Raw genomic sequence first — 22,253 nt, forward strand, 5'->3', positions numbered from 1 at the left:
CCAGCAGTATTGGCGGCGGAGGTTTTGCACTCTTCCGAGTGCTCCCCCTCTAGTTTTTTTATTTTTTCCTCAGACCTGGTTACCCTAATGCTGCTGGAGCTGGTACACACAGTTTCTCGTGGAACATGAAGTTTCTCTTCATACCTGCGCCCCCACCCCTCCCCAAAAAGAAGAGCTTGTAAGACCATTCCTTCCACACACTCAGCGCATTATTTACCTCAGATCCACATTTTACCTCAGATCCACATTTTACCTCAGATCCACATTTTACCTCAAATCCACATTTTACCTCAGATCCACATTTTACCTCAGATCCACATTTTTCCTCAGATCCACATTTTACCTCAAATCCACATTTTTCCTCAGATCCACATTTTACCTCAGATCCACATTTTACCTCAGAATGAAGAGAGTAACTTTATATTTTTATATATCAACTTGTGCACAGTAACCATGAGTACTCCCTCCGTTTATTGTTGTCTACACCGCTAAGCAGGCTTGACGTTGTCGTGTATGAGCTTTTCGATGTAAAGACAAAAAAAAAACCCTCACAGCGTGTCGGCGACTCGAAGAGCCCGGGAGTGTGCCCTGCGAGCTCTGCAGCGTTCCCCGAGCGGGACCGATGGGAAAGCGCGCGAACGGCGCGACGCGCGAGCCTTTGCTCTCACCTCAGCCACAGACAGCGGCATGCAGATGCGATACTCCTTCATGAGCATGGCGGGACGCGCCCGCGGTTGTTCCGCAGGGTCAAGGTGACGTGAAATGAAGCGATCTGCTCGAGACTCGGATGCAGAGTCCACGCCCGCGGGGTCTCTCGTTGACCGAGGCGCGCGTCCTCCATGGGCGTGGCACGTGGGAGGGGGGAAATCGAGCCGCGCTTTCATTACGTAACTTGGCGCCTCGGCTGTAACACTCAGTTGGGATGAATTCGAACCTGACGCTGACAAAATTAAACATACAATCGTTTCCTCAGTCTCTCCTCATAGTCGCACCCGAAGAAGGCCGTTTGAATGTTACAAGCGAACCACCGGGTCAATTTGATTTTACTTCAGAGGTTGCCGCCCGGACAACCACACGAACATAGCAACCGGCGTCACCCGTTGCTGAGGAACAGCCAAGTAGACCAGGATCACTTGCTGTACCTGCAGCCGCAGTCCAGGCAGGTATTTGTAAATATTTGTTCATGGTGCCGGCGATAGCTCGCCTACTCTTCGCGAAGGACACCGTGGGATCTTTAACGTCCACCAACCAATGAGAGCAGTTGTTACACCGCCAGTTCAACGCCCATCCGACTCCGAGGGGCGGCACACCCTGTATGATGATGCCTCACCTTGCGTGCGAAACACCAGAATGGCAGTTTATAGCTGGATCGAGATTCGAACCCAGATTAGACGGCTCAGTTTGTGCGCAGCCGATGCAGCTTGCTCGTTTTTGCTCGAACTATGATTATTTTAACACTTTTCCCCGCAGAGCAGCCACAGCCTCCCCCTCCTCGAGGTCCTCCCCTTTTCCCTACCCCTCCCCACCATACCCAGAGGCCCAAGATGGATGAGAGGGTGTGCGACAACCCATTAATACACACACTGCTGCCTGGGCCAAAAATAGAACGCTGTTACGCTTTAAAAATAGACCGAACACTTGGCTGATGTGGATTTACCGATCACAGGTGGACGCAGGTGTGCATCAGACAAGTAAGGATGCAAAGTTTTTCCTAATAACTGCTTCGAGAGGGGTAAATGTAAATATAGCGGAAATGTAGAAACCAGAATTCATTTGATTTCTGTCCTGAGCCTCGAGTACTCCTCCCAACTCCCACTCTCCAACCCAACGTAACAATGGAGGAATATAAGAATGAGACGCAGTGCTGCGCACGTCACAGAACCCGGTAATTTTTACAATGGTGTTTCTTTATTCTTCTCCTCCTCCTCCTCCTCCTCCTCCTCCTCCCAATACACAGACCTCAGAATCTGAATGAAACGGAAGACCAAGAAGGAACCCGAAGCAGTAAAGAGCAAAGATTGAGTCATCAGGACGAACCTGGATAGGATTCGGGTTTCATCCGCTACTTGTCAACCCTTAAACCCATCCAGGCACAGCCAGGTGAGCCTTACAGAAAGAAAAAAAAACAATTCTGCAACAATTCACTTCTCCTTGGAGAGATATATCAGGAAAGAGAGGAATAGAGAGATGAAAGAGAAGAGAAACTAAGAATTAGAATGGATAAAGAGAATTTGAACACACACTTATTAATGGGAGCAGTGCCTCTTAATAAACCTCCAAGACCTGTACAATCTGTCTCACCTAGCACACAGACATTGGCCCAACGTTGGCAATTAAAGGTTGGAACAGTCACAGATGGATTGTCAAGATGTCATAAAAGCGAGATCGTTTTCCAGAATCAGCCACATATAAAAGTGACGTCTTTTTCCAACGTTAACAAGGTCGAACAGGTAAATTAGACGCAGGAGGAGGCCATTCGGCAGTCGGCACATCATGCCTGTGTAACACCAATAGGCTTACCATATAAAATTAAAACGGGCACTCGGTACCTCCGCCAAGCTGCAGTTTGTGTTTTGCATCCCACTGTAAGGCAGGATCTGGATTCATACCTGAGCCAAAATCGAATCGGCTTCTTCTTGCGAAGAACCAACTCATCCTCCAAGTTTTGTCACAACTCGTTCACAACTTTTTGAAATGTCGTTTTTAGTCCCATCTCTCAAGAGTGAAGAATCACTTAAAAAATTTAAAATTATCGTATCCAGATCCAGATTCGGATCTTCACTGGAATGAATCGCTTTTTCCTTGTCACATATCCAACCTGTCCAACAAGTTTCGGCTGAATCAGTCGATAACTTTTTGAAATATCCTGAAATATATCGATGTTAGCCCACATCACTCAATAGTGAAGAATCACTCAAAAAAATTATCAGATCCGGTTTCGAATCATCACCAAAATCGAATCAATTTGTCCTTACACACCCAAACTTCCCACCAAGTTTCGTCCGAATCTGTCCACAACTTTTTGAGATATCGTGCTACATATTGTTTTTGACCCTATTTCTCAAATGTGAAGAATTTTTGTAATTCTTTTTTTTTATTCGACTATCCGGATACGTAAACGGATCTTCACCAATGTCTAACCAATTCTTCCTCGTCACACAACTAACCTGCCCAACAAATTTCATCTGAATCTGTCCACAACCTTTTGAGATATCCTGTACACAAGCAAATAAACAGACGGGGGTGAAAACATTACCTCCGTCTGTCGCAGATTGCAGAAGTAACGAGGCAGTTCAGAGAACACGATTCCCCACACAGTGTTTAAGTACAGGGTGTCCCAAAAGTCACCTAGGCATTTAGAAATTAAATAACATTTGTTTTTTAAAAAATTTATGATTATTTTTATACCAAAAGAAAATTTACAAAATGGAGATAAATTTGCTTTATTTATGAAAAATTATGCAGCTTAGATGTCCTCCATTTTCGGCTTCGCAGAGACGGGCTCGTTCGACAGCATTTTCCATAACAGCGGACAATAACTCTGGCTGCAGCCCTCGAATTTCTGCACAGATGTTGTCCTTTAGCTACGAAATTGTATGGGGCTTATCGATGTATACACGCTCCTTTAGGTAACCCCAACAAAAATAATCGGGACGCATCAAATCAGTAGAACGTGATGGCCAAGAAATTTCTGAATTTCGTGAAATTATTCGGTGTCTATGCTCTTTGGGTAAGAATAATTAATCGATGAAATTTAAAATATAATTCCACGATTTTTGGTTCTTTGTTCAGTTGTGAATTTTTCCATGGGTAATTTCCAAATGTTCATCTAAATTCTGAAAAGAAAAGAAAAACAAATGATTGAAAAACAGAAATGCTATTTAATTTCTAAATCCCAAGGTGACTTTTGGGACACCCTGTATATGCAGGAGGGCTTTACCGTTCGTGGGGTTTACACTGTTGTTGGTGTTGTTGTTGAAGAATAACCCCAGTCAAGACTACACAAACAGGCCTGCAGCATGGTGACAGCCAACCGATCCTGCAGAAGCAGGCTGATGTCGAAAAAAATAAAAATGACGTGCCTATGTAATCCATCATTCATTATCTGCGTACCAAGTTTGAACAAGATTGGTAAATGCAAGTCCGAGAAATGGTTGAGGAAATGTTCGATACTGGGATTTTACAACTAAAATAGCCGCTTCTACCAATAGGCCATCTTTGATCAGATCACAAAATAAAGTGAGGTGCACATGTATGCCATCATTGACTGTACTTTTGCCAAGTTTGAACAAAATCGTACCATGTATGTCTGAGAAATGGTGGGGTGAGGTTTGAGAAAGAAAATGGCTGCCAGTCGGCCATCTTAGATTTGTTCTCAAAAGTAAATGATGTGCATATGTAACCAATCATTTCTTATCTGTTTGCCAAGTTTGAAAACAACGGTAAATGCTTGTCAGAAATGGTTGAGGACGTGTTCGACACTGGGTTCTTTTAAACTAAAATGGCTGCCAGTCGGCTATGTTGGATCTGATGTCGAAAAATTGATCCATCCTGCACATTTATCCATGTGCAAGACTTATCCATGTGAAAAATTGATCCATGCACATTTATCCATCCTGTGTTGTCTTTGCGCCAAGTATGAATAAAATCGATCCATCCATATCCGAGATACGGTTGTGGACGCAGACACGCACACGTGCATGCACAGACAAGAAAATCGAGACCAAATCCATAAGCCCCTATTTCGGATTAAGTCCAATGGGGGCTCATAAAATACACAATTACACAAACCCAGAGTACAAATCTGTAACTGCCTCCAACAGAGACATCTTCATACAATTGTTACAATTGCCACCTATAAAAATAATAGGCCTGAAGCTCACCTGGATCAGGAGCAACAGTCACTCAAGCCCGCACGCAGACCTCCTTTGACCCTGTTTTTTAATGCCATGAACAAAATCTGGTACATCATGGGTGATGAAGGTTGTGATCAAGTTTCGTCAAAATAGTGTATAGTTTAGGAGAAGAGAGAAAATACCTTTTTTGGAGGGGGGTGTCAAAAGACCCCAGTAGACCCCTTTAATGAGCACAGATTTTGATGCGGTGGATTCACTTTGGTGCATCATAGTTTATTAAGGTTGTGATCAAGTTTCGTCAATATCCTATACATGTGTAGTTTTAGAGAAGAGAGCAATTACCTATTTTGGGGTTCAACCCTCCCCCAACCCCCCCCCCCCCCGTAGACCCCTTCAATGAGCATAGATCTTGATGCAGTCGATATACTTTGGTACATCATGAGTGATGAAGGTTGTGGTCAAGTTTCATTGAAATTGTGTGTGTAGTTTAGGAGAAATGAGCAAATGCTTAATTTTGGGGGGGGGGGTCAACCCCCCCCTCTTAATGAGCGCAGATTTTGATATGTCAATAGACCTTCGTTAGGATCATATTTGAAGCTTGCAGCCTTGTTTAATCAAAATCGTGTGTTTGGTTCAAGCGATAATGACTGAAGTGTTTACAGACTCACTCACACTCACTCACTCTCTCTCACCTATGGACACTGCTCGATCGCAAAAGAACTAAAGTCCAGGTGAGCTAAAAATGTTTGTTCGGGTGACACCTGGCTTGTGACACCTGGCTTGTGACACCTGAACATCTGACTTGTTAGGGTGAAATGAGAAATGGCTCACTGCAATTTGAGCATCAGTCCATCAGACATGAGGGATTGTGCATTTCTTCTGGTTGGAAGTGACTCAGACACCCACCTTGGACTGAATGGTCAAGTTGTTGCTGGGATGTCTTGGGTTGCCGATTGAACAAAAAGCTGAGAAGGTGGTACAAGTTCAGAATCAATGCTATCTGATGGCTGAACTGAAATACGATCAGAAACTATAGGCATTGCACGTGGTATGTGGTATGTGCTTGGGAGACTCGGTGCTGCACATCTCTGAAGAGGTTGACGTAACAGCCAGTTTTGTCCTTTTTTTTTGTATACCTTGTCGAGGCTCGTGTGAGAGCGAACACACAATGCACATCAAGGGGGCATGAGACAAGAGGGAGTGGGAGGGACAAAACAGTGGGGAACAGAGACATTAGGAGATCTGTGGAAGGGAGAGGGATGGGACGGGGAACATGGGGAATAGAAGATGGACATTATAGGGACTTTCACGAAGGAAAACAAGGAATTTGAAGGAAGTGGGCTTGGGTGGATTATCGGGGGTAGAAAATATCGAGGATTTGGATGGGGGGTGATAAGAGGTGGTGGTGAACAGCTGTTTTGAAAGCCTGGAGGGAAGAATGGGAAAGAATAGAGGGAGGGAGTTTATTCCAAAGGCGGGAAAAAAGAGGAATGGAAGAGTGGAGGTGAGCAGTGATTCGTGATTTTGGTAGTTTTACCAGAAGGGGGTTGTTGGCTGACCTTGAGCGCCCTGAGGAAATGTGGTGGGGACAAATTGCAGAGAGAGCAGGGGTGGCAAGGCTGGAGACAAGACGGTAGAAGACAGAACGACCATCACCTGCAGTGATGGAGTAAGAGGCCCAAAGACTCAGCCTCATTGCGAGAGATGCCGATGATCCGAAATGCCCTGGTTTCACAGCGTGAAGCTGAGAAAGGTGGGAGGCAGGAGCACCAGCCCAGAGGGGAGAGCAGTTCTCCATCAGACTACGGACAAAAGCTTTGTAAGTGGTCAGGAGCTCAGGAGGGCCGAGGAAGGACTTTGCACGACGTAGGATTCCCAGTCGGCGACTGACTTTGGAGGCGAGGTTTGAAATGTGGCTTTTCCAGGAAAGGTCATGGCAGATAGTGAGACCCAGAAGCTTGAAAGAAAGGTCTTCTTCCAGAGGATTGTTGAGAAAGTGGATGGGGGGGGGTTCTAAACGGTCCTTTTGAAGAGACATGGTGAGAATGTGAGATTTGTCCGGATTGAAAGACATGTTCCACGTGTTGGACCAGTTTGTGAGTTTATCCAGATCAGCAGTGAGCGAAGAAGCTGCTGCTTGCCAGTCTGAGGCATGACCGATGGTACCGCAGAGGGTGGAGTCATCAGCAAAGAGATATAGAGGATTTTCCAAGGAGTCGGAGAGCTCATTGATGAAAACCAGAAAAAGAACAGGGCCCAGAAACGCTACCTTGCGGAACTCCAGCCTGGACAGGAAGGGGGGGATGAAAGAACTCCATTGAGGGCCACACGTTGACTGCGACAGGAGAGGAAGTCTGCGAACCATGAGTGGAGATGGCCTTGGATACCATGGGAAGAGAGTTTGGTGAGTAGGGCAGGGTGCCAGACTATGTTAAAAGCACGTGATATGTCCAGGTATATGGCTCGGATTTCCTGTCTGGCATTGAGGACCTCCATCCATTGTTGGGAGAGCAGAAGCAGCATATCCAGGGTAGAGTGACCTGGTCTGAAACCAAATTAATGATCGGAAATCAAGCCATTGGACAAGAGGAAGGATTTGATGTCTGAAGCGATGATGGATTCCATAACCTTGCTGATGATTGGGAGAAGTCTGATTGGTCTGTAGTTGCAGGGATCTGTTTTTGCACCTTTTTATGCAGGGCAGTGATGTTTGCAGATTTCCAAGCAGATGGCAGATGACCTTGAGTAAATGAGAGGGTGTATAGAACAGAGAGAGGGTGAGCAAGAGCAGAAGATCAGGCTTTGAGGACACGTGGGCTGATGCCGTCTTGACCGGTTGCAGAATCTGAGTTGAGGTTTGACAGCAAGCTCTCCACCTTGTTAGGAGAAAAGGACCCAGAGTCCAGGGACAGTTGGGTGCGACTGGGTAAGGTGGGTAGAGAAAGTGATGGGTTTTTGACACAAGATTTAGCTGCAAACACCAAGTTTAGGCATTCAGCTTTTTCACGTGCGGTATCAGCAGTGTGGCCATTTGAGGTAAGGGAGGGGATGGAGGGGGAACATACACCAGAAATAGATTTGATTAGATGCCACCAGGATTTTGAGGAGGGAGAGAGGTTTGAGAATTCAGACTTGAGATTAGAAAGATGTTGTTTTCTGGCTCTCCTGAGGTAGCTACACGCTTGTTCCGAGGTTTACGGAAGGAACTGAGATTGCCCTCAGTTGGGTTTGCTTTCCATGAGGAAAAGGTAAGTCATTTCAGGACAACTGCCTCGCCACAAGCTTCAGTAAGCCAAGGGCGAGAGGAAGGGTAGGACAACTGAAGACGAGATGGGATAAATCTGCGCAAGAGGGAGAGCAAGTTTCTTTGAAAGAATTCCCAGGATGAGTTGATGTTGGAGAAAGTAGCGATAGGAGACCAGTCTATAAGTTTGAGGGCTGCTTGGAGACCCTGCCCATCGGCTTGAGTGAAATGCCAGTCTCGACGGCGGTGAGTTGGTTCTCTGATAATTATAGCCAGAGAGATGTCCACTTTGACAAGGACGTAGTCAGAAGAACCGATTGGAGCGGAGAAAGAGCAGCAGATATTGTCAGCGAAATTTGTCAAAATCAGATCCAGAAGAGATGCAGCAACATTGGTTGAGATCCGGGTCGGGAAGTTGACCGATTCAGTCAGTCCCAATGAGTCGCAGAAAGCTTTTGCTGAGGTGCCATGACAGGTGAGAGAGGTACCCACACTTTGCCAACTGTCATGATGACAATTGAAGTCACCACATAAGAGGAAGAGAGAGTTTGTATGAGAAGATAGAAGATGGTCCATGTTTTCGGATAGTGAGGTGTAGATGGAGTCATCACTGTTAGGTGGACGGTACAGTACACATATAAACATGAGGTGGTAGTGGAGGGGAAGCCGTAGCCAGAAGTATTCCTGGGGGTATTGGGGAGTGAGAGCAGTGCATGGAGAGTGAGGCATAGAGTCTTTGATGAAGAGAGCAACTCCTCCACCAGGATGAGGCTCAGATCTGTCATACCGGAGGAGGGAGTAACCAGGGAGAGATACTTGGGAGTCAGACACGTCTTGGGGGAGGAAAGTTTCTGTAAGGCAGATTATGTCTAGTTTGTCAGTGGCAACCTGTATGGAAAGATCTGAAAGGTTTGAGCGAAGGCCCCGGATATTCGAGGTCCACACTTTTGATGAAGAGGTAGGGGGAGGCTTTGGGTGCAGGGGGGGAGGGGGAGGTTTGGACAAAGGACGAGGAGGGGAGGTAAGGGGGTTGTTGAAAGAGTGTGGGGGATTGCAGAATATCTCGGGGAGGGGCCAGATGAGGAGGAGAAAAGGCTCTGTGGGGCTGGGGGAGAGGGGGACAAGATAGAGGAAAGAAGGCAGTTGAATATTTGAGGAGGTGGAGTGAAGAGATGGAGGTGAGAGGGAAGTGGAAGGATGCAGCTTTGTGGATGAGAGGGGGCAACTTTGAGAAGGATGAGTGAGGGGATGAAGGTGGGACAAAGGTGAGGGAGGAATTTTTGGGAGAGGTGAGAGGGAGGCTTGGAGGGAGAAGAGTGGGATGGTTGCTTTGAGAGTGAGAGTGAGGGGTGAGAGGGGTGAGTTGGCACTGAAGTTGGAAAAAAAGAATGGTTGATGGAAAGCGAACATTCATAGCAAACTTGGGTTTTTTTTAAGTTTTGAGGTCAGAGATGCGATTTAACACAATTCTTGATGGATGCAATAAAGGCGAATTCAGAGAATGGAGAGAATAAACACTGTAACAGTTGGATTTTTTGGGCAAGGAATGAAGGAGAGGTCGAAATGAGAGCAGTCTGTTGAAATAGCAGAAGAATAGTGCATTAGGAAACACTAAAGAGTACCACATGTGTGGGAGAGGAAGATGAAGCATTATAAGATTTCATTTTTGTTATTATTATTAATGTTTGAGAGAGTTTTCAACAGATTAGGTCATGGAAGTGTTGTCGAAAAAATCGAGGAAGAAGAAGAGGAGGAGGAGGAGGAAGAAAAAGAGGAAGAAAAAGAGGAGATGAAGAAGCAGAATCAGGAGAAAGGTGGCGGGTTTTTTTTTAAGATAAGAAATAGAGAGATTCGTTGGGAGAAATGGGGGATGTTGGGAAAGTGGGGAAGATAGAAATTGAAGGTAATGGGGAGAAAAAACAAATAAAACGATCGTACACTGAAGGGAACCGGTCGGCCTCAAGCCTCAAGCCTAGGCCTCAAACACCCGGTAATACAATGTCGACCAAAACTCACAAAATCGCACGATTTTTGAAACAAAACCGAACTAGGAACACACAGTAACATCTAGGTGAGAAAAATAAACAGTTAAAACGGGACAAATAACGACCGGAAACTTATCTTTGAGATCGTCAGCAGAGAGCTCCTAAGGAGACCTCTCCTTCTCTATGAGTTCAAGGGGTTTCCTATTGCCTTTCCTGAAAAATCAAGTACAAATTCCAAATGTAACCATTCATCCAATGCTCCAATGATTTTACTTTAATAGAGACATTTTATTGAAACGCAAATATCTTGTGCCTACCTGCAAAAGGCCGAGGTGAAGTCACATCCAATGAAGGCATGGTATCCGGGCAGTGCTATGGGAAGTCCCGGTTTGCGCTCTTCAAGGACGTCAGCAATGTTGGTCACGTTGATATACCTCCTGCTGTTTCCTATCCTGCAGTCCATGATGATGTTGGCTATCGACCGGACTTCTCTGCGTTGCTGTCCAAGGGCACTAATTAGTGATTCATTGTAAGCCATTGTAAGCCAAGTGTAAGCCATTGTAAGCCTTACAGTGACTCTGATTATAATCAGAGTCACTAAGACATCGGTGTCGGATGCCCTCACCATGACATTCCCTGCCGTAATATTTACGATATGGAAAGCAATCAGTGTATCGGCCTCTTCATGGTCGCCTTGGAGGTGTGCTGGGCTGGTTACAGTAATATGATGGTGCTCCTCGGGGGACGTACTGGAAGCATTCACCACCATAAGAATCAAGCAAGGTCTTTCCACCAAAGATATTCCAGTAATGATCTTTACCCCACTCTTTCAAGAGAAACTTGGCGAGTTCATTCTTGAATACTCTATTGGTGAGAACTTTTTGCCCACTCTGTCTGATTGTCGGATCTGGCCCAGTTATAATATATACTGAGTCAACTGCACCCCACAACTTTCTCTCACTGTCCTTTATGGAGTTCTCCACGTACTTGTCGAGACAAACATGTGCTTCACTGGCCCTCCCTGAACATACCACTGACAGCATGGTCCAAGCAATTGATGCATATGATGCTTCCATGTTTGTTTGCGAGAGGACGGATTGTAGAAGAAGTCCGCCATCATAGACCTGTAAATAACTCCTCAGTAACTCGGATTCTGTGATTGTTTTCGTCTGGAGGGACTGAAGCTTTTTTAGCAATGCTGATTTTTCGGTTTTCACATGCGCCCCATCGCAGTGTGCGAGTGACAGTGGGTACATGGTAATTGGGTAAGAGAGAATCTTCTGAAGGTCAAATGGTGTCTTCTCTGCAACGACTATGATCATACATACAAACATATCCCTCAGGCTCTCAGCATTTGTCTTAGCTTTCTGTGAGGTGGGTAGCATAGTTTTGTTCTTCACGTTCTGAGCAGCGAAGTTCTGTACACACGTACATTTCACAGGTTCAAGAAATCGACTGCTGTTGCTGTCCCATTCATCTTGAAATTTCTCTCTTTCATCCTGACCCCTTTTCAGCATATTGAGTAGATATGATTCGGTAGCCTTAGATGCTGCTTGACCGGTTGCAACATTCACCAAGGAAGTTGGAGCATCATCCGTGAACGGATTGCAGAATTGATCAATTTTTTCACTCAGTACAGCCATCTGACTATTGCCGCTTTTCATTCTTGAGGGACGGCATTGAGCTGTTGCATTTTCCTCCAGTTCAAGCCCGGCGAATGTTCTTAACTCGGTGATTGCCATAGCCCGCTGGGTCAATGATGCAATGGTCAAGGACCACCGGCTCATTGCGTTCTCAGAATTTCGGAAGGCAATGATTCCCTTCATTCTGGATGCAGCATCGCGGTTGACCATCTGCTCCAAAGATAGGTCAACAGCCGATCTGCTGTAATCCTTCCTTGTGCGTCTGATGGAAAAAGCACCCTTCTCCAGTACTTCACGCAGCTTTCGGTCTGAACTCTACAACTTCTGCAGGAAAAGTGTTCCCCATCTGGCATAGTTTGGTCGGTTTAGTGCAAATTACACCACCAACATCGTTGTGAATACATGAATGTAGCCACCGACGTCATTCATCTTCACGCATCTCTGCAGCTCTCTGTGGAGGCGATTGATAAGGAAGATTTATATGGCCCAGAACTGAGCTGTTGACCCAAGATTTCCATTGAGAATTTACTGGAAGTAGTCCTCGTACATTTGAAGGTGATGGGTGACAACTGAATCCGATAGGTGTTCTTCTGCTAGTCTTTGGTCCAAAGGGACTGTGGACATCACTTGTTGGAAGGAATCGTCTTCTTGAGGTATGTCCAGGAGAAAGCGTTCATACAACGTCTGCTCCAAGACAATTAGCAAGTAGTTCATGGATCTGTGTGCATCTGTTGTAGAACTTCTCCTAAATAAACCCCATAATTGAACCTTCAGCCAAGACGTCGGCTTCAGTGAGAATCAATTCTATTCCACTCTCAGTTATAAATGTACCAACTGCTCCGTAGAAAGCCAGTTCAATGTGGAAATTACCCAGCATTATCAACAGCTTGTCAAACAAAGGGGCTTCGATTGCTTGTATTGAGTAGGTTTTCAATGCAATGGCCAAGTCATAGGTGACAACTGCATAATCTTGGCGCGTTTCTTTTACAACATTCATGGTGCGGATCATCGTCTCCCTCACCACATCATTGTTGGTTGGCAATCTGGATATTGGGTCCATGTATCAAATTCGTTGAAGTGGTCAGGGGTCCTTGTTGTACCTGCTCATGAATCCAGCATGCAATGGGGTGTTGCCTTCCTTTAGTTTCCAAAACCAATACATATCAAATGCCTTTAGTGGTATTTTGCATACTGTACTGGATGCTCCGGCAGAGATATCAGCAGTTGCTGTGGTAGAACTTCGGAACTGGGCTTTGTTGATGGATTTCCTGAATGGTGGAATCTCCCGGTCATTCCCTACAAACTTGAGTCGGTTTCTTCTTTCTCGAAACTCTATTGGATTAGTACTGGCATGTTGGTCATCTTGCAACACATTTTGGTAGGTGTGACCAACTGTCGCATGTAACGTTTCTTTCCCATATAGTTTCCACATTTGCATCATTGTTATCCCACACACAGGCTGTTGCTAAGTTTGGCTCAAGGCAAATCCCATCTGGAGTGTCGTTCGTCACCCTCAACTGGATAGGTGAATTCAGTCTTGAGAGCCTTGGTCTCACTGTAGCTTATAGTGTCCTGTTCTGTTCAGAATCTGCATGGCCAGTTTTGATCCTGTGAGGGATGCAAGCCCGAGACCCACGACTGTGTGTTTCCATGGTTTTTATGGTACCACGAGTGACGTTGTAAATGACATCTGATGCCAATGCAGTTACCTTTCTGTCGACTGTAACCTTGTGTGCACCCCTGAAAGTTGGTGTCATGCCACCAAGGAGGCATCTGAAGAACAGGTCCAGCTGTGCTGGTATCTCTGCGGCGCGTTCCTTCAAATTTTGTACTGTTGCAGGATTTGGGGTCTTGGTCTTCGGGAGCTGCATAATCAGAGATCTAAGATGGAGAGCGGCCCATCTTAACTTATCCTGTTCATACCATTTAGAATCCTCATGAAGGCGAGCCTTGGCATCCTCTTCTGGAAGGACAGAACTATAGATGAAGTTGCCTTTCCGATGGTCCGCCAGTTTTATTGCGATTTCTTCTTTGAAATAGTCTTTTACCTTCCTGGTAAGATTTTGAGCTGTGTAGGCCTGGACGTCTGCCTCATCTCCTCCGACACTGGTGTACTCCTCTTTGTACATGCCAAGTAAATCACTAACTAACACCGATCGTTGCTTTTCTACCACCTCATTCTGAATATATGAAAGCAGAGATGCAAATGCTCTCTTGTGATAGGACTGAGATGAGCTCCCTTCTTTGGTCCTATCTTGATCATCAGTCTCCCTCAGGAACTGGACATGGCAGGATTTGTGGTATTCTGCTTCCTTTGCCATCAGGTCCACGCCACTCTGAATGAGACTCTTGATACGTTCGTTTTGAGAAGACTTTACCTGATTGCAAAGTGACTCACAACCGGCAACTGTCGCTATCTTCAGTCTGGGCTCCTCTTTTCCATTTTTCTTCTTATGGCTTTTGCCACAGAAAATACAAGTCCATTTCAACAGGCCCCGCTGATCAAACTTGGGAAGGACACTGCAGCGTCTTGTTTGGAAAGAAGCCTTTTGGTGGTTGGTTCATCATCAGGTGGCAGGGGTTCTTTCGGGCGCTTCACTGCTGTGTAATGCTTATGACAGGAAGGGTGATAGCTGACAGTAGATTCGTGATCACTGCTTACCAAAATATTTTGTGTGACCTCAAAGTATTTGTCAGATTTCAATTTTTTACGCAAGGCAGCAGCATTCTTTACTGTTGTCCATGTCCTGTCACTGAACTTTCTCAGCTTGCCGTCCTCTTCTTTGCACTTGTGACAGATATAGCAGCTTGAAACACCCTCAGCGTCATTGTTCTGGAAAGAAAATAGGGTCCGTTAATGTGGAGTAAAAATTAAATGATCCAGGGACCATATGATTACATGTGGATATAACTGTCAGCTAGGCAACCGCAGAATGTTTGAATCGATATTCTGTGCAAATAAATTGACCTGTAACCTTTGATCTAATAACCCCAAATCTAATCATGTTGCCTCTTCTTCCAAGTGCATACAGGTAAAAAGTTTGACGAAAATCCTTTCAACGGTTCTTAAGACATCGCGATAACGAGACTCGGACGGATGGACAACCCGAAAATATAAATTTGTGGCAGAGGCATAATGACGTTTGACATTTGGTTATGGGAATTCCAAATTTCATCTCTTTCCTTGAAGTTACAAAATTATGCTAACTCAGTTGATATTTTGAGAGGAGATTTCTCTGGTGGCTTGGTGAGTGGTATCTTCTCAGTGCTTTAGAATGTGCAAATTAAGTTTCATTACCCTTACCTCTTGATTGACAACCGTGGATGAACAATTTGATCCTTGGGCTGACACTCCCAAACATTGCTCTTCTGAAGTCACACATGCTTCTTCTGGATCCATCCTCCTGGGTGATTCTTCCAAACCTTGCTCTTCTGAAGTCATCCTCCTGGCTGACGTCGATAATTATCCAAAGCTGAAAGAATAGAATAATGTATTGTATTAAAAAAAATCCCCAGAGCCACACTTTTGCTCACACCCATTATAAAAAGAAATGACTACAGTAATATTAAATATTAATTGAGAGGAATCAAAATTGACATTTATCATAGTATGGGCATTAGCTTACCTTGAGGGAAATGGTTCAGTAATATGTAAAATAATTATCATAATGGTCCAGTCAGAAACGAAAAATATATGCCTTCATTTCCCTTAATCAAGAAAAGAGTATACATTCATTGTTTCACTTTGAAATTAATGACCGTAGACCTAAGCATATAGGCTCCACTTGTAGTATATAGTGTGAGTAACCTTGGCTGCATAAGGTTCATTGAAATATCTATATCAGTCGATAAAGTAGGCCTAATTAATGGACAAGTGGCCTTCCATATGATGGATGGACAGCATCAGCAGGAGGGTGAGGGTTAGGTGAATCCTATGTAGTTTGTGATTAGGCCTCGGCGCTATTCTGGTAACACACCCGTACCTGATGGATTCAAAGGGATGTACATGTACATGTACCGCTTTGCACCACCATAAACACACTGATTTTGAGTATAGTTACAAAGAAGAGACTTCTCTTAAATATTTAAGGTTTTAAAGCTTGATTAATGAGATAGTAGGTGGCAGCATGATATCTATGGGGAGCAATTTAAGTAACAAAACTTACCTCTGAGACTGCGTCGAATATCTTCTCGGATGTGTTGATGACTGATCCTCAATAAAATAAGTTGGGTTGCAATGCAAAGAGAACTTGACGACTTGATTCCTATTTTAAAACTGACACATATACCAGTAAAAGTGTCACAAAACGTAATACATCTAAAGTAACATGCCTGGCACCTTAATGTTGTCTAGGTTCAGGCTTGGTCAAATACATGCTATATTGATAATTGTGAGTAAATTACAATGCCACAGAATCAAGAGATACATTGGGCTTTTTCTCAGAATTCCGTCTGGCTCAATGGAGGGCAGGCATTTTGGTGTCTGGCAGGCACATGCACTCCGCCACTGAAAATTCATGATACACGGAGTTATGCTGAACATTTTCCAGGAGGTTTCATCAGCGTAACTCACGAGCTGATCGAGCTCAATTTTGGGTGTGGGGGCATTCGGGGGTGTCTGGCGGACACATCTCACCACTAAAAACGTCTGGCAGTGACCATTCCGGGTACTTGGGACTATGTCAAACATTTTCCAGTAAGTTTTACCGGGTTAACTCACAAGCTGATCGAGCTCAATTTTTTGGGTGGGGGCATTCGGGGGCGTCTGGCGGGCACAACCCACCACTGAAAATGTCTGGCAGTGTTCATTTATGATATCTGGGACAATACCGAACGTTTTCCAGTAGGTTTCACTGGGTTAACTCACGAGCTGATCTAGCTCAATTTTGGGGTTCCGGTTATGTATTCTGGCAGGCACACCTCACCACTGAAAATGTCTGGCAGTGGTCATACATGATATTTGGGACTACGCCAAACATTTTCAACTAGGTTTCATCAGGTTAACTCACAGAACTGATCTCGCTCAATTGTTGGGTCTCTTTCTAATAGCCCTTCTGACCACACCCACCAGAATCTGCCCGGCAGACGTCCATTTCCTCATATCGACATGCACATGGACCATTGCTATATTCATGAAATTGGTTAACTTTCCAGATAGGCTGACCCCCCTAGGCTCACGGTCTAGTACGAGGTACGGGAGTGTGCGCGGTCGGTGCTTTGCCAACCGCCCAAGCACGGACGATGGTGCGATGTGTTAATGGTTTCAGAGGGGCCGGCATGTAAACCCTCTGTGACAGATAAATCACTGGAGCACGGACGGTGAAACAGAATGGATTTGGCTGTAAATTGTTTTTCACGGGGACCAGGTGTGCAACATGCACGGTACCCACGGCATGAGCAATGGGAGTGGTGAGCACAGCTTGGTTCCCTGTGGGAAACCCCCAATTCCCAGTGGCAAGAATTCAAACACAAATTGGCTTGCAACAGACATGTGACTGAGCACCTCCACAGATGCTGGGGCTCATGTGGGTAGGAGACGGTGACAGTAACCCCCATGTATGGAGCACAGTGATGAAACGGCCCCACACACTGGGGCAAAGGAGCACTATCCTAAGGGGATGGCATTGTTAGGCCCACATGGGGGTGCCAGCGATGGTAGCCTCTATGTGGGTACCGAAGCAGCAGCCATGAGGGAGGGCTAGGATAAACTTAGGGACCAAGAGCGACAATAGGGACTGTTTAGGTCCAGACATGAACGTGTAGTGGGGACGTAGCTTAGCGATAGAGTTAAATGGAACGTGCATTGGTATAAGGGATGACGAGGGTGCACGAGTTAGTGAGGGGGACATAGTTCAGTGATGCTGTGTCGGTGAGTGGAAATGTGTTTGTGTGTGATAAATGAATTATGAGTGTGAGGGCAGGGCAATGGCCGGTATGAGTGTGAGTAATAGAATGCATGGTGTGAAGGATTGAATGGGGGGAGTGGATCCCACGGGGGTTAGTTTAAAGTTAGGTCGAGGGATTAGGTAAATTTACACATGGATGTCGTTATGCGGTTGTTGCTGATTGTGGAAAGTTTAACAATAAAAAATAATTTTTGTGTGTAGGGTGCAGGAGATGATGGACCAGCTGGGGGTGTGGCTTGTGAGTGTAGTGTTCGGATGAAGCAGGCACGCCGGGCACTGGGGGCTTGTCGGCCAGGTGAGGCCATAGGTAGGTCCATGGGGCCATTAGTGTATTTGTGGACGCAGGTACCGGAGGAGAGGGGCCTGGCATGCCAGTGTAGTGTTCAATGGGACCGGGTGCCCAAGCAGCGGGACCCGGGGTGCCAAAATGCCAAGTGGGCATCGAGGGGGGAGTGCCAGTGAGGGCATCCCCCATGTTAGGGTGAGGAGCAGGCAAGCTCGGAGGCAGCTCCAGTGACCCAGGGGTGCTCATGTTGAGTATGCAGGTGGGTGGACCTGCTAGTGGAGCCACACTACCCAGCCACAAAATTGTGTGATGGCACAGAAAGAAAATTTGGTGGGCAAGGCCCAAAATTGTGAGAGCACCAACATGTAGGCGATGGGAATTTGGGTTTTTAGAACCCCATACGGCCATCATTTAACAAAGGCCTCTTGGCAGAGTATAACCCCGGGGAAAGTTTAAAAGTGTAACAATATTAGCATAGTTAGGAATGATGAAGAGCCCTTCGCACCATCCACTGTCGGAATGATCGCCAGCTGCTGGACTTGCCCTCCTGTCGGACTAGAGAACGAGACTTGTTATGATGTAAGTGTAAGATTGCATGGAGTTCGGCTCTTCCTTCCCATATAACCTTGGGGGTATTGGGTACGAATTTGGCAATGGGGATAGTGGGATATATGAGACGAGACGTAGCGATGAATTGGAAAATGAGGGGGACTAGGGTAGTGTATGTGGGAAAGATGGATGGGTGCGGACGAGTAGTGCCAACCTCGAGCTCTCTCCCCCGGCACCACTGCCACTACCCCAAAGATGTGCACACCAGGGACCGGCTGACCATGTTTGGCATTTGGCATTACCTGGATTACCTTTTTCTTTTTTCTTTTTCGTGCTGTTGCTGTTTGCCTTTCTGTTTCGCTTTGTCTCGCCACTGTCCCAGGACCATCAAGGCTGTTCTACATCAAGGCATCACTCGCCTTGCTGGAGCACCTGTCTATATCAAGACATTACTCACCTCACTTCACCCTTTGCTCCATGACCTGTGTTCCACCCACACCTATTCTGTGGACTGCGACTCGCTGCAGCCTCATACCAGGTGACACCATTCCAGTTATCATGGTGGTTTTGTTTGTTTTATTTTGTTGAACTGCATTTACTGTAGCAGCATGCCACCACACTTATGGACTGCCCCTTTGTTGCAGCCCATTCCAACCAGTTCGTACCAGCTCAGAACAGCTCTATACCTGCTCATTCCAGCCACATGCCAGGCTCATGCCAGTTTGCTTCACTTGTTTTGCCACGTATTACCATGGCCATGAACTGCACAAACGCAGCTCTGTGGAGGAAGTGGCTGTTCTTGTTGCTGCTTCTTCTTGACCATTTTTGTTTAGAAGGCCACAACGTTTATGGCCTGTATGCCGGTCACTGGCCTGCCGATTTATTTTGTTAGGTGTGCTGGTGAAGAGCATGAAGGTGGCAAGAATCGGCAGGTGTTCTCCCCCCTCTCCACAATTTTTCTTTTGCATTTCTCCAGGTCCTGGGTCAGAAATTGTATATAGTTGTATAGTTGTGTCAATTACTAAAGCCCACCGGTTATGTGGTGTAGTTTCAAAAATTCCGGCAATTTTGGTGCAGCATAAGGTTGTCTGTGCGAGTCAGTTGGGTAGTTCCCAACGCATCAGATGGGACATATGTCGTTTAAATTGTCGCACACACTGAAGGGTAGAGTTAAAACGTATTAGGTAGGGGGTAACTTCACCTGCATGTCACAAGGTAGTGCTAATTGCAATGTTGTGATTTTTTTAAAAAAAAATTTTAAACCGATGTCGCCAGCTGTTGGACGACTCAGAACGAGTCTCGGATAGGGAAAGGGGTAGTGTTACAGATTTTAGAATCCGGTCTGATGAATGCATCCACACATCCAGGTCCGCAGACAGTTGTTTCCTTAAATGCATGTTCAGATTAGCCCCATCCCCATGTCTAATGGGATCTTAAATGTGATGCATTGAGAAGGGTAAAGGATAGATCCCCTCTCGTATGGGAAGCTTTTTTCTTTATGACAGACACGTTCACACACATTTCTTTCACGAGCTCTGAAGCCCGCCCTCATTTTTCCTCAGCAACATTCTTTCACGAGCTCTGAAGCCCGCCCTCATTTTTCATCAGCAACATTCTTTCACGAGCTCCGACGCCCGCCTTTTTTGAGAGCGCATGGGTCGTCATGGTAACCGTGCCCCAGTGGGGCGGGATGAGCTTGGAGAGGACGGCACCCCGCGGAGACGGCCCGGGGATATAAAAACAAGCGAGAGAAAGTGTGAGGTACGTTCTATGAGGAGAGACATTCTGAGATAAAAAAGTGAGGAAAAAGCGAAAGAGGGACGTTCTGTGAGGAGAGAGACGTTCTGAGGAGAAAAATTTTGAAAAGAGAAAAAGTCTAGAGAGAAAAACTGAGGAGAGAAAGGAGGGGAAAAAAACGGTCTGAAGAGAAAAAGTGAGGAGAGGAAAAGCGAAAGGAGAGAGGAAATAGCAAAGGGCAAGAGAAGCAACCAAGAAGCAGGTGTCTGACCAGCGCCGAAGAGGCAATTCACCCTTCCAGTGCTTCAGCAAGCGAGCGTGTAGTGTGCGTGTGGGTGTGAGCAATTCCGCCAACAAGTGAGGCACGGGTCAATCACCAACAACACCAGGGTCTAAACCCGCGACGGACGACGATCTCAGTTCCCTCCAGACATCGACTGGCATTCAAGGCTGCCCTGCGAGAGGGTGCACTTCAAGGCTGGGTGCTGGCGACGGACGTGGCAAACGCATGCATTTTCAGGACGTTTTCACTTCACGGACGACTTTCTGGTGAGCGAGACGATTCTCCACCTCCCCTTCCCCTGAATGATCTGCTGGGTACCCTTGTCTGCGTTTAACTGTAAGTAAGTCAACCCCGGATAAGCATCTGCTCTTTGTCTCTTTCCTGGCATTTTGATTGATTTTGCTTTGAAATTCATTCTTCATTTACCTCAGAAAATAAAAGGTTCTTTTTATTTATTTATTTTATTATGAATAAATTATTTGTCGATTTCCTCCCTGTCCGTGTTTGTCCTTTCCTTTCAATGGTCTAGAATTGTTCGAACCGAGATAGACTGGGAGGTAATCACCACAGATTTGACCAAAAATCGTTGGCACTCACCAGCGGTTAAAACGCTCAGCCGCCCTAATTAAAATCTAATCGAGATAACATTGGTGCTTTGCCGAGGGCGCGCTCCTCGCTCAGGTAACCACGTGACCTCTAGTTAAACGGAATAATTAGATGGCGGACACTGGAACTCGTGGTTGACTGGGTGGTGTTCATGGTTTTAAAACAACCCACCGTACCATAACCTTAATTGTGAGCAGAGGCCCCAGGTCGAGCTCTACCGAGGACAACCGGGGATTAATCCCCCTGAGTGACAAGCTGGTGTCTCGGTATCCGTGACCGCAACAATACTTTAAAAGTACATAAATGATTGCAAATGGTAAAACACCAAATAAATCGGTCAAAAAAATGGATGACGGTTTTAGAAAACTTGTAAACTTTAGGATGGGTTGGACTTGTCCATCTTTACAAAAAACGAAGCATATCTGTTTAGAATAGCACTCAGTTGAGCGTAGACCTCTGCAAGGCTGAACAGTTTATGTTTTGTATGCCACTGATAGACCGGATCTGCATCCGGACCTGAAACAAAATCTAATCGGCTAGTTCATGTCACCTAACCAACTCATGCACCAAGTTTTGTCACAATCTGTCCACAATCTTTTTGAAATATCACGTTTTGTATTGTTTTTGCCACGATCTCTCAACTGTGAAGAATCACTCAAAACATTAAAAAAAAACTCGTATCCTGACCCGAATCCAGATCTTTATCAAAATCTAATCAAATTGTCCTTGTCAAACACCCAACCTGTCCACCAACTTTCATTTGAATCCGTCAATAACTTTTTGAGATATCCTGCTCACAGACAAATAGACAAACGGGTGACAACATAACCTCCACCCACCTCTCAACAAAGCTTAATTATGAGAATATGGAGAAGACTAATTAATATATTATAACTTTTTTATGCCTCTGCTGATGAAGTCACCGGAGACATTATGTTTTCGAGTTGTCTGTCTGTGTGTACGTCCGTCCATGCTAATTTTCTCTGTTTTCTCTGCAACTATTTATCCGATTGACACAAAATTTTCAACATAGATGCGAATGCACATGTAGAATGTTTCAATGATAATTATGATGTCATGCGTCACATGGTATAGTGGCCAAGTTTGATAAAAGGAGAAAATTTGGACCTCTGTATCTCTGAAACCGCAACAAGGGAA

At 45.5% G+C, this 22,253-nt stretch overlaps 2 protein-coding genes and 1 long non-coding RNA gene across 4 annotated transcripts in view; 1 reads left to right on the forward strand and 2 right to left on the reverse strand.

Annotated features, from left to right (window-relative positions):
• The window catches only part of PITPNC1 (phosphatidylinositol transfer protein cytoplasmic 1), a 230,533-nt gene extending 229,684 nt beyond the window's left edge, over positions 1-849 (reverse strand). Inside the window, exon 1 of the mRNA XM_085893020.1 lies at positions 669-849. Coding sequence (XP_085749146.1) covers positions 669-716 — 48 coding nt within the window. The 5' untranslated portion in view covers positions 717-849. The remainder of the gene's footprint in view (positions 1-668) is intronic.
• LOC147022294 (uncharacterized) lies at positions 354-20,975 on the forward strand. 2 transcript variants are annotated; one of them, XR_015061177.1, is made up of 3 exons: positions 354-752; positions 1,958-2,100; positions 17,836-20,975. It is a non-coding gene; the product is annotated as an uncharacterized LOC147022294 (long non-coding RNA). The 2 variants fall into 2 exon arrangements; XR_015061176.1 differs by lacking the exon at positions 354-752 and adding an exon at positions 1,331-1,691.
• On the reverse strand, positions 10,769-11,938 carry LOC147022295 (uncharacterized). The gene has a single exon (XM_085893537.1). It carries the CDS (start codon positions 11,936-11,938, stop codon positions 10,769-10,771), a length of 1,170 nt encoding a protein of 389 aa, XP_085749663.1.
• Positions 20,976-22,253: the final 1,278 nt, after the last annotated feature.

This window comes from Eptatretus burgeri, chromosome 8 (genome assembly GCF_056783735.1).
Source record: "Eptatretus burgeri isolate ZD-2024b chromosome 8, Ebu_testis_v1, whole genome shotgun sequence".
Taxonomy (NCBI): Eukaryota; Metazoa; Chordata; class Myxini; order Myxiniformes; family Myxinidae; genus Eptatretus; species Eptatretus burgeri.

Coding starts and splice junctions, on each gene's coding strand:
- LOC147022295 (XM_085893537.1), bottom strand. CDS start 11,938: ATGGTCAACCGCGATGCTGCATCCAGAATGAAGGGAATCATTGCCTTC.